This window comes from Ursus americanus, chromosome 18 (genome assembly GCF_024610735.1).
Source record: "Ursus americanus isolate L20-20 chromosome 18, mUrsAme1.1.p, whole genome shotgun sequence".
NCBI classification, from domain to species: Eukaryota; Metazoa; Chordata; class Mammalia; order Carnivora; family Ursidae; genus Ursus; species Ursus americanus.
Genome location: NC_142144.1, coordinates 46381576 through 46393980, shown reverse-complemented (window position 1 = coordinate 46393980; position 12405 = coordinate 46381576). Strand labels below are relative to the sequence as shown.

The window sequence follows — 12405 nt, the reverse complement described above, 5'->3', positions numbered from 1 at the left end:
GCTATGAGCCTGCTTCTTCCTCTCCCACTCCCCTGCTTGTGTTCCCTCTCTTGCTGGCTGTCTCTGTCAAATAAATAAATAATGTCTAAAAAAAAAAAGTTTCCGGGGGCTTTTTTGAGGACTTGTTGATTCCAATGTCAAGAAATGGACACAAATGATTTTTAGTTTGTATTTTGTTGTTATTCTGCTTAGCTATTTATCCTTCTCCTCTGCCTTCCTTAATGTCCCCGCTACCAAATAAAACAAAACAAAAACATGCAAAACAGAGAGAATTGTTACTCTGGTAAAACAATCAGTAGTGGATGAACCTTTAGGTAGAAGATTGAGTCTCATCTCTGACTTGGGTTCATTAAAAAAATATTTAGTTGTTTAAAAATTAAACCTTTTATTTTAGCGATCTTAAGATAGATTGTGTTATTGATTTCTGGAGTTAATTTTAGAAGTGAGTAATATAAGAGAACTCATTATGCATCCTGGGTTGGTATTAATATGGTGTAACCTGTTTGGCTTTGATTTAGGTGAATGTCACTGCATTCATCAGAAGCTGTTGCTCTTCTTAAATAAATTTATGCGGATACTTGACGTGTTCTAAATAAAAGCCTGTGTTTATGCACAAACTCCTGGATTTTCATAGGTTTTACACAAGGAAAGGTGGTTGAAAGGTTATCTGGCTCAGAACCCTTAGAGGAGGCATTTCATAGGATAAGCTTTCCAATATTCAATTTGGAGCAGATTCTAAAAGTAATTTATCATCTTATATTTGGCTCTTCACTTTAAGTTTTTTCAACAAAGCTTAGCTATAAATGGAAGGGCATAGTGTGTGTGTGTGTGTGTGTGTGTGTGTGTGTGTGTGTGTGTGTTTTAAATATGTATGTAGTTTTTTGGATGTTTTAGTAGCTAATGTAATATAATTACCAAAATGTTATAATTTTACGGGTATTCTTTTATATGACTTCTCTTGATTTTTCTTAGTTGTGCACACACTCATATTCTTCAGTCGTTACACACAAAGCCAGGGAAAAGCCCCGGGCTAGCGTAGAGAAGCTGGAACAAATACTTCTTTAAGAGATGAGTAGAGGAAGACGGAAATGTGATGAAACCAAGGTCCAGCAATAAGTGCTAATATGTTCAGGAGAATTAACTCGCCTTTGAAGACACAAATCCTACCATTATAAGTCGGCAGAGTATATCAGCTATTCTTAAATTACAGTACATCTGTCGTTTCTTTGTTAAAATATATGCATATGTAAGATGCAGACATATGCTCTTTACCACATGGCAGATAAATTAATACAGGCATCCAGTTATGTGAATGTAAAATTAGACAACATAAGATAGATGAGTGGATCGTTATTTTTTATTTCCAACCTAGTAGGTCTTTCTTTAGCGTTTCTAAGAAATATGGATGGCTTGGGTGCTGTGACTCATTTCAAGTAATTTAGGTTGACCGAACAGAACTCCTGGGTGGGCTAAAATATGTGCAAAAATAATCCTATCCCTTTTACATGAAATAATTCTGGAATTGGAAGCATTTGGTCATTTGCCATAGTTCCTACACCAGTTAAGACCCCTCTGAAGGTGGTGACGACTTCCAGCTTCCACCACCCCCTCCCCGTTCCTCTACCACCTTCTCCTTATAACCTGCCTTCCCTCCCCCTTCCTTCCAACTCACCTCCTTCCCTCAGCAGCTTTATTGAGCTATAATTCTCATTCCATATAATTCACCCATTTAAAGTGTACAATTCAGTGATTTTAGTATATTCAAGAACTGTGCAGCTAATCACAGAGCAACCACAATCTAATTTTAGAACATTTTATTAGTAGTCAATCCCTATCACCCCTTTCCCCTCCCACAGCCCTAAGCAACTGTTAATCTACTTTCTGTCCCTAAATTTGCCTAACCCAAACCTTTCCTATAATGCAACCACACAGTACGTGGCCTTTCATGACTGGCTTCCTTCACTTAGCATTATGGTTTCAAGGGTCACTCATCTCTAGCGTGTCTCTGTACTTCGTTCACGCTCTTGTGTGAGTAATATTCCGTTGTGTGGATATGCCACATGCAGTTTGTGCGTGTATCAGTTCACGGACATTTGACTTGCTTCCATTTTGGGGCTGTTATGAATAATGCATTCACACACGTATGCAAGTTTTTGTGTGATTGCGTATTTTCATTTCTCTCGTTCATATAGCTAGGAGTGGAATTGGTGGGCCATGTGGTAACCCTGTTGAACTTTTCGAGAAACCGCCAAACTGTTTTCCAAAGGGGCTGTGCCATTTTATATTCCCACCAGCAGAGTAGGAGGGCTCTGATTTCTCCATATCCTCACCGTCCCTCTGAATTTTCATGGTGATTTATATGTTTACCTCTGTCTTCGGACTCCCCAAATCTCCTGCCCATTGTGCACAGGGCGTCGGTCAGAGCTTCGTGGTGCTTTGATACACTGGTGTGGTAGCTGGTGTTAACCCTGTAGTCTCGGGCTGTGAACATTGTTGTCTGTTCCCCCCCCCCCGGATGCTCTTCAAATATCATTTTCAATTTGTACTATGATGTGTAAAAAGGAAGCAAGGCAAACGAACCCAGGACCACCTCCTTTTATGAATCTTCTTAGGCAAATGGGACTGGTTAGGATCTCTAAGATGACTCCCGATGGTACTAAACCTGGCCAGTTCAAAGTACGTCCACAGACCGGCGACGCTTGGAAAACCCCCACTCGTGAGAGCCGAAAGGGTTGCAGATGTGCCGGTTTCTGCAGTAAGCGCTGATATCCACAAACACTGTTGTGCCCGTGCAGAGCATCCGTTGTTATCTCTGTAATTATGGCTGGCTCAGTCCTCTGAGAATTAGGTACTCGGTACTGAATCAGAATTAAATCGTGTCTTGGAAAGTGCTCGGGTAGTCAGGTTGCTTTTATTCCTTCACTAGTGAAGAGAACACTAGTTATGGTTGAAGGACTTCAATGGAGTTGAGGTTATTAAACTTAAGAGAAGCATTTCCTCTCTGTTTTCTTTTATCCCCCTGCAAGAATCCTGACTCAGTGCAGTTCCTAAATGGAACAGTGCTTTGGGGACCTATGAAGAAGGCAGTCTGCAGGAATTGTTAATTATTTCTAAAAATAACTCCGGGAGACAGGCTAATGGTAATGACTGGGTTCTGGCACTTTATGGTTATAGCAACCACTTTTATATATTTTGATTTCCTCCCCTAATGCTTAATTATCTCCATGTGGGCATTATGATGGTGTGTCATTGAAAGTATTACAAATTTAATTAATTGCTTGACAATTATATCTTGTTAGAAACTACAATAGTGGTAATCTTTTTACATTTTTAAATTTTTGGTTCAAACAAACCTAACTAATCACAGAGCAAGCACAAAATCTTCCAGTTGCAAATTAGACACAATAAAGTATAGCTACCAATTACAGATGTTAGTGTTTTTATATTCTATGGCAACAAACTGCCGCGTCTAAACGAAAGACAACTCAAGCATTCTGTCTTTTTCGGATCTCCAGTTTATATTCTACTGGAAGATTTTAAGCTTTGCCGTAGAGATATGGCTAGAATCACAAGTTAAAAAAGAAAGTATTCCGACAAGGCAAATATTTAATTACAAACCATAGAAGTTCAATATATTGAATGTGTCAGTGTTTGCATTTTATTGTCAGATGGCGTAAAATTTTATTAGTGTTCTATAATAATCATTGCTTACGCTGGCTTGCGATAATTTTCTTAGTATATTACCATTAGTGCTTTCCATGGATCTGGGATTGTAGCTACTAAGACAGAGTTTACCATTCAGTTAATCTGAAAATGAATAGATATTTTCAAATGAATTTTTAATGGTCTTTTGACATTACAGTACAATGAGTCTACCTCAGTTTTTAGATCTCGACATAAAAAGGACAAAGAAAAGATTTTACATAATGTTTTAGTATTGCCTTCTCTGTCATTTCAGATAAGACCAGAAATCCCTACTCCCAATGAGCTGGATGAAGACGAAGATGATGAGGGCGATGAGAAGGATCTGGATCTTTCCATTCCTGGCTCTTGCTATCTCAAACTGTTGTCCCTTACCGCTCCTTTGGTTTTACCAGGTGACTCCTAGTTAGTGGCAGAGGAACTCGCATTTCTCAGTGATGTTACCTGTCGATTGTGTTCTTTTGTGATGTGTATGTATGATAGCTTACTTTAAGTATAGCTTACTGTCTATCTGAAAGGCTCAAGGTATCCGTCTGTTGTAGAGGGACTGCTTGAGGTAGTAATGGTGCTCAGAACACACTGAAAAGTGTTGGAGTCGAATAAAATTGAACCAGAAAACTAGTTTAAACAACCATTTTCAGTGAGAAATTAAAATTCATTTCAAAAGCTATATTCTGCAAGACAAATTTGCAGTGGGACTTCAAGTCACTGGCTCCAATAATGGTTCTTTATTCTATAAGCTAAATGAAAAGATGGTTAGAATCTTCAGAGATTTACTGGGTGCTTTTATTATGAATTTATTCTTTAGAATTATTACAAAGATGGTATCAATATTTGAGAGCTGCAAATTAATGGTTTAAAAATGGATTAAATTGTACGATCGTTCTATTTTGATAAAAAGCTTACAGGACCTTCACATTTAAAAAAATTATTCTAATTATATCTAATTATTGTAATTCAATCTTTGCCAAGCATGCATCTATTACCTTGTTCTGTCCCAATTCTACCTTAAATGTACATGGACGTAAAAAACTCAATTTCTGAAAATTAAGTTCAGTACACTCAAGGTATGTCATCTGGTCAATCATAATCTCAATATCCTGTACCAGGGGACATTTTCCCCTTGGTTTCACCCCACATAGAGATTTCCTGAGGAATTCAGGCAAATAGATATTATCTATTTCTAGACAAAGCTCCTGTCCCAAATCCCTGCCTCCTTTCATTAGAGAAAACTGAAATGGTACAACTTAGACAAAGAGAGCACCCTTCCTTTTCTCTTGATGTCCAGAACAAGCCTTAAAGATTTGTTCCCTGGTCCTCTCTTCTGTTCTTCCCCACGTCCGGAAGGCTCTTCAGAGTCTAGGACCCCTTTGCCATTTTAACGGTCAGTCCTAGGAAGGAAAGAACTTTGTTATCCAAGGTTCCCCCTGTATCCCCAAATCGCCTTAGTGGTAAATCTTCTTTTGGGCTTTTTAAATGACGTTGTTCCTCCTGACGAGGGTCCTTCCCTCCAGTCTTGTCGTATTGGAAAGAGGAGAAGGTGTGGCCGAGGACTGCTGTTGCTTCTCTGCTCTCAGGATGTGGTGGCCATTAACCTGTCCTACATCGTTTGTTCTTGATGGTACAAGTGCCTTTCCCTGAGAAAGAAGGAGGGAGGACTGGAGTTCAGCAACTGTATCTGTTTGAGAAAATTCAATAATTAGACTCGGTTGGGGGTGCCGTAGATGCTGTCTGTGTCTGGCAAACCATGTCACCATGGGCAGAGTTCTTTATTTTTCGGTGCCTCCCTTTCCCTGCACTTACTGCAACTACTCAAAAAAGAACCAGGGGAAAGCACCGGCCTTAAGAATATGTGCCCTCAAATGTACAGGGTGGATAGTATAGACGAGATCTCTAGTTACAGCAGCCAGAAAACCCAGTTGCACTGAGTGTGAGTGACTCCTGGTCCTTTTCTTCTCTTACTTCCTTTCAAGTAAACACAAAAGCAGCCGCGGCGTGAATCCAGTAACTTGCGTTATTTTGTACGGGGTTGTTACTGGTATTTATTAATTTTTTATTTTGACATAAATTTAGACTTAAAAGAAGTTGCAGTACACTTTAGAGAGTTCCCGTGTACTTTTACCCAGCTGCATAACATCTCACATACCTTAGTGCATTATTAAAACCAGGAAATTCACATTGGTACAAAGCAAGTAACTAAAGTATGGACCTATTAGGATTTCTCCAGTTGTTGTTGTTGTTTTTCCATACAGTATATACACTTCTTGGTTTAACATTGTTTTTTGTTCTTTGTTTTTTTCACTCAGCATAGTGTCTTTGATCTTTATTCAAATACTGGCCTATCTCAATTTTTTTCCAAATTGCTGAGTAGTACCCCACTGTACTACGTACCATAGTTTGTCCACTCGCTCGTTAAGGGACATGGGGGTTGTTTTAAAAATTTCTATCTAACACCCTCTCTACAGATTTTCAGCTCTTTTAAGTTCTCACCTGGTCACCTGGAGGGACAGGGCAAGGCTCGGAAGCAGCGGAAAAATTCCTAGTTGCTGGCTTGGTGGTTGGAGGCAGATGGTGCTGTATATATATCAGTTATACTCGTGGCATAATACCATTTCAGCTCTTGGTTTTACGACATGGTCTCATAGCATTTAAACTATTTTCGGGGCTGCAGTTAATTTGAGAATCCTTCGTTCTCAGAAGAGCTTGACAAGTAGACAAGTTTCCATTCCTGAGTTAGTGCATGTACAGGTGTGTACGTACCTCCTGACCTGTGTGAGCTTTTGCCAAAATAGGAGCCCTTTGGGGAAAGCATGAAATTATCTTCTCTCCCCATAGCTCCTCTGTCCTCGCAAAAATGAGTCTTCGCTGCGTTCTGAAAAGTCTGTACTTCCACTCAGCGTGAAGCGTTCACACACGTGCATGCATATTAGATGCAACTGGATGTTCCTCATTTCTTTCATTGAGGTGGTGTGTTGATCAGGGTCTTGACAGAAAAGGCACATTCGGACGCAGTCCTTGAGAGGTTAATGGGCTCTTGATAGCCGTGTGGTCAGGGCTGCAGGACATTCACGACAGCGGTGCAGCACCCCAGGGTGGTTAATATCCCTCAGCCTGAGGAGGTGAGGAAGGGGAGGTGGCAGTTTGGAGAATTAGGGAGAGCATCTGCGTCATAATTAGTGCTGCCGAAGGGGAACCAGGGCCTGCAGAAGAGGGATGCAGGCAACTTGTAGCAGTCCTGCAGGAGGGGGTCTGGGGAGTACATGCCCTGACCTCATTCCGTTCCCACCGTCTGATCTCCTGCAAGTGTCTCCGTGGGATAAAGCCAACTGGAAGCCAAAGGACAAGGGAGCCTGTGGGTGCACTCGTTACAGGTTATTCTTCCAGGGCAGGAAGCAAGGTTGAGAGGGTAGAGGGTGGATCTGGAGGCGTACATGGGAAACATCCCACACGGGCGTCCTCTGGGCTCTGAATGGGGAAACGTGGTCGCGTCTGTGAAGGCTGCAGGTAGGAGCGACAGGACTGGATGTGTAACAGACGCTCCGGGGTGCGCTTGCTGCCTTTAATTTAATCATGGTCATTGAGCGCAGACTTCTAGATCTACTAGGAACGAACTTCCGGTTTCGTCAGCTGGACCTTTCATTTTTGTTCCTCTGAGAAGGCACATGCAGTGGTTTTCTTTTTTGTTTTCCATACATCTGTTTAGCTTTAATGTGTTTGTTGTTTTTGTTTCCTGCATTGGCAACCTCTAGTGGTCCTTAGAAAAATAACACTTGAATATGAACCTGTAGTCTTACCAGATATTTTGTTTGGACGTCCTGTTGTCTTCTGCTCCCATAGTCTGTCTCTAATAAGTAGAAAGGTGAAGCAATAAAGGGTTGGGCTTAATTCGAGGGAACCAAAGAAATAATGAGCTAATATTTTGGTGTTTTAAATAATTGTACTGATATTGCTACAGAATGATGGATGGTCATAAACGGCCTCTCTGAAATACCTAAGCGACAAGAAGGAACTGGTCCCATGGAAATCTGAGACTGGCGTGTTCCACTAGTGGAAGGAATAGCACGTGCAGCGGGTCTGACTTAGATAGGACCTTTGTGTCATTGCAGAATAGAAACGAAGGCTGTGTGGCAGCGTGCCCTTCGCAGAGCTAGCAAGGAGGGTGGATGGCAGAGCTGAGGTCAAAGGGAGAGTCGGGGGCTAGATCCTATAAAGCCTTGATCATTGTCAAAGTGTTAATGTTACTCCATGGATGGTGAAAAATCACTGGAAGTTGTTAGGGAAGGCAGTGACGTGAAATTCTGGCTTTGGGGCAGAGGGCAGTTTGGGGGGGTGGTCATGAGGAGAAGACACCAAGAAGCTAGTTTTTAAATTCGTCCAGATGAGGAAGAGAGAAGAGGATGACTAGCCAAGTAGCAGTGAAAATGGAGGGAAATGGATGGATCTGGGATATATTTTCAAAGGTAGATCTGGAAGGACTTGTTAATGGATTACATATGAGAAATATGAGAAAGAGAGGAATTAAGAATGTGTAAGGTTTTAAGCTTGAGTACCCAGCTGCCATGATCTAATTTGGGAAGCCTGAGACAAGAATGGGGATCAAGATTTCCCTTTTCACTTTGTGAAGTTTGGTTTGAAATATAGCTCTAGGTCTGTGTGTGTGTGTGTGTGTATAAGTGTGTACTTATACACTTACACTTCTATATACACACACACACACATATACTTAAACACACACACACATATATGAGTTAACAATGAATGATCGATTCTCTCCTAACATACTATATTTACTCTATTTTTTATCTCCTTTCAGCTTTGGAGGAATTTTTTACATCTCTTGTGAAGCAAGAAATGGTGAATATGCCCCGAGGGGTGTATCACTCTGCATTAAAAGGAGGTGTCCGGTCCGACCAAGGAAAAACTGTAGCAGGAATCCCCAATTTTATATTGAAAATGTATGAAACCAATAAGCAACCAGGTTTGAAACCTGGCCTTGCAGGTAAGTACAGTACATAGTATCAACGTATAGGCTTTTTTTTTTCCCCCTCTACGGATTCTATTTATTTATTTGAAAGAGAGAGAGAATGAGGTGGGGAGGGACAGAAGGAGAGAGAGAAGCAGGCTCCCCGCTGAGCAGGAAGCCCGACCCAGGGCTCGATCTCAGGACCCTGGGATCATGACCTGAGCCAAAGGCAGACGTTTAACCAGCTGAGCCACCCAGGCTGCCCCAAGGTATAGATTTTTAATGTAAGGATGTAACTTCCACTTCCAAGACAGATGTGAAGAGGTCATGGCAGAATGCCACTGCTGCTAACATTTTGGCACAACTGGACAAATTACAAAAATAAATCACATTGTAAAGACATCAGAGAACTGCAGAAGCAAAGACAAGTAGACTAAAATTACAGAATGGGGAGAAAGAACATTTTAGGGCTGTGCCCCTACTGCCCCATGGGAGATAGTCACTGGTTTTGGTTGTGCACTAGGATTGGGGCTTGGCCCAAGAAGAGGTCTGTTGGAGTAGAGAGAAACCAGTGGAACTTTTAGTGGTTTCATGGGTCTAGAGTGATGTGATGGCTGATTTTCTATGTCAACTTGACTGGGCTGAGTGATACTCAGATATCTGGAAAAACATTATTTCTGGACGTCTTTGAGTATATTTCCCAAAGAGGTTAGCATTAGAACCAGTAGACTGAGTAAAGAAGGTCACCCTCACCAGTGTGGGCAGGCAACAACCAATTCCCTGATGGCCTGACTATAACAGAGAGCTGGAAGAAGGGTGAGTTTGCGCTTTCCCTAGCCAGGATGTCCATCTTCCCTGAATTACATTGAATTACTGAATTACACCACCAGCCTTCCTGGATCTCCAGCTTGCAGACAGCAAGATCATGGGACTTCTTAGCCTCCATAATCTTGTGAGCCAATTCCTGTAATAAATATCCCCATATATAGAGAGAGAAAGGGTTGGGGGAGAAAGAAGGAGAAGAGCGGGGAGAGAAATTGACCTTGAGATTCTGGTTCTCTGAAGACTCTAATAGAGGTGAGAAACCAGAGAATTTTCTCATAAGCTATCGGACTGAATTTTGAGTTTGTACTGAAAGTTAAAAGAACTAGGCTGGTGCTTCTGAGAGGCAAAGTGAAATCTCCAGCCTCCCTGTGCTTAGGAAACAAAGAAGAGGTAGGAGAATGGGCCTGAAAAACACACGAGGAGTGAATTGATACCGAAGGTCTACACCTCTTCTCCCCGGAGGGCATTTACCTATTCTGGCCTCAGCTGGAGGCTGAAATTCAGGCTTGACCTTAACAAGAGGCTGGTGCAGGAGGCAGAGAAACCAACAGAGACCTTGTTCATGCAGTGTCTGAGTGGTAAAACTGGGGACTTGTGGGACCTCAGACACAGAGCCTATTTCTCCCTCAAGATTATTTGTCAAATTTTGAAGCTTTATGGGATGGAAGGTTAAAGAGCTAAACTGAAAACCTCGGAGGACACATCTGAATCTCTCATAAGCTTTCTGTATTGAGGAGACCAATTAGGCTGTCAGATGAAAATCTTGGGGAAGGCATGCCCGAGGAACAGGGCTGAACCAGAGGTAGACTGAGATTCACCAAAGCTATAATCAAGCCTAACCCAGTTGAATCGGATTCAATTGAAATGATCAGTCCTTTATTCTCTCTACCTGAAAGAGGGGAAGAGAAACTCCTGTCTGAGTAAAAAAAATAGTATCATCTAGATTTTCTGTGGTTCCTTTGTGTGCTCTCCAATACTCAGTGACAAAGGTATTGGACGTATGAAAAAGGAAGAAACTTTGAAATGAAGGGGCATTTCATGGAGACAAGTCATTCCACTAAGAAAATATCACACTTCTAATCAGTGTACACAAAATAGCATAATTTTTAAAATATATGGACAACATTCCCAAAACTAAAAGACAAAGTGGACAAACCTGCCAGAAGGGTGGTGGGTGGGGCCTGGGTTCATAGGTGATGGGGATTAAGGAGTGCACCTGTTGTGATGAACACCAGGTGTCATATGGAAGTTTGGAATCACTATATTGTAGACCTGAAACTAATATTATACTCTGTTAACTAGCTGGCATTTAAATTTAAGACGTGGACAAACCTACAATAATAGTGGGAAACTTCAAAACACTTCTTTAAAGATTTTATCTATTTTTGAGAGAGAGAGAGCACCAGCTCAAGCACAAGGAGGGGGAGGGGGAGAGGGAGAAGCAGCCCCTCCCCGTTGCTGAGCAGGAAGCCTGAGTGGAACTTGATCCCAGGACCTTGAGATTATGACCTGAGCCGAAGGCACACACTTAACCAACTAAGCCACCCAGGTGTCCCACTTTAAAACATTTTAAGGGACGCCTGACTGGCTCAATCAGTTAAGTGTCTGCCTTCAGCTCAGGTCATGCTCCCAGGGTCCGGGGATCGAGTCCCACATCGGGCTCCCTGCTCAGCGGGGAGTCTGCTCCTCCCACTCCCTCTGCTGCTGCTGCTCTGTCATATATTGAAATTTACAAAATAATCAGTAAATTTACCTCTGAACTATACTGTGAACTAACTTTACTTAATTGACATATAGAGCATTACACGTTACAGTAACAGAATTCTTAGGCTTTTTAGCAGTGCTTGGGGAAATTAACAAAATGACCATATGATGGACCATAAACTTCAAGAAATTTCAAAACATTAAAGTTATCTTCTGATAACTGATATTAGAGTCTATCTTCTGATGATGGTGGAATTGAGCTAAAAATAAATAACAAAAGGATAGCTAGAATGTCTCCAGTAGCTTCAAAATTGAACAGTATACTTATAAGTAATCCATGGATCAAAGAAAAAATAAAAATGGAAATCAGAAAATATTTTTAACTGAATCATAATGAAAATAAGCCACATCATGACTTGTGGGACTTAGCTAAAACAGCAGTAGAGGGAAATTTGTACTTTCAATACATATGTTAAATAACAAGAAAGGAAAACAATTTGATTTAAGCTTCCATTTCAAGAATAACAGCAAATTAAGCTTAAAGAAAGGAATAATGAAGATAAGAATAAAAAAACAAGAGAAAACATATAAAGAAAATCACAGCCAAAAATTGATTTTTTTTTTAAATATTTTATTTATTCAAGAGAGAGTACATGCACACGTGAGCAGGGGGAAGGGCACAGGGAAAGGGAGAGAATCCCATGCAGACTCTGAGATGAGTGCAGAGCCCGATGCAGGGCTCCATCCCAGGACCCTGAAACCAAGAGTTGGATGCTTAACTGACTGAGCCACCCGGGTGCCCGTAAAATTGATTCTTTAAAAAGTTTTTTAAAAAAAAAATTGATAAAGCCGTTGTAAGTTTAGACAATAAAATGGAGAAATATAGATTGTCTCTATTAGAACAACAGAGAGGACACCACTTCAGACCTACAGCATTCAAGAAGACCGTAAAAAAGGGGCGCCTGGGTGGCTCAGTCGTTAAGTGACTGCCTTCGGCTCAGGGTGTGATCTCGGAGTCCTGGGATCGAGTCCCATGTCAGGCTCCTCCACTGGGAGCCTGCTTCTTCCTCTCCCACTCCCCCTGCTTGTGTTCCCTCTCTCGCTGGCTGTCTCTCTGTCAAATAAATAAATAAAATCTTAAAAAAAAAAAAAAGATCATAAAAGAATATTACGAAGAACTTTCAGCCAGTAAGTGTCACAGTTTGGATGAA

At 41.3% G+C, this 12405-nt stretch overlaps 1 protein-coding gene across 2 annotated transcripts in view; it reads left to right on the top strand.

Moving 5' to 3' along the window:
• FOCAD (focadhesin) overlaps nt 1-12405 on the top strand; it is a 302415-nt gene that overhangs the window by 192660 nt on the left and 97350 nt on the right. For both annotated transcript variants that reach the window (XM_045780633.2, XM_045780634.2), the window contains 2 exons: nt 3959-4097; nt 8516-8701. In XM_045780633.2, the coding sequence (XP_045636589.2) occupies nt 3959-4097; nt 8516-8701 (325 nt within the window). The remainder of the gene's footprint in view (nt 1-3958; nt 4098-8515; nt 8702-12405) is intronic.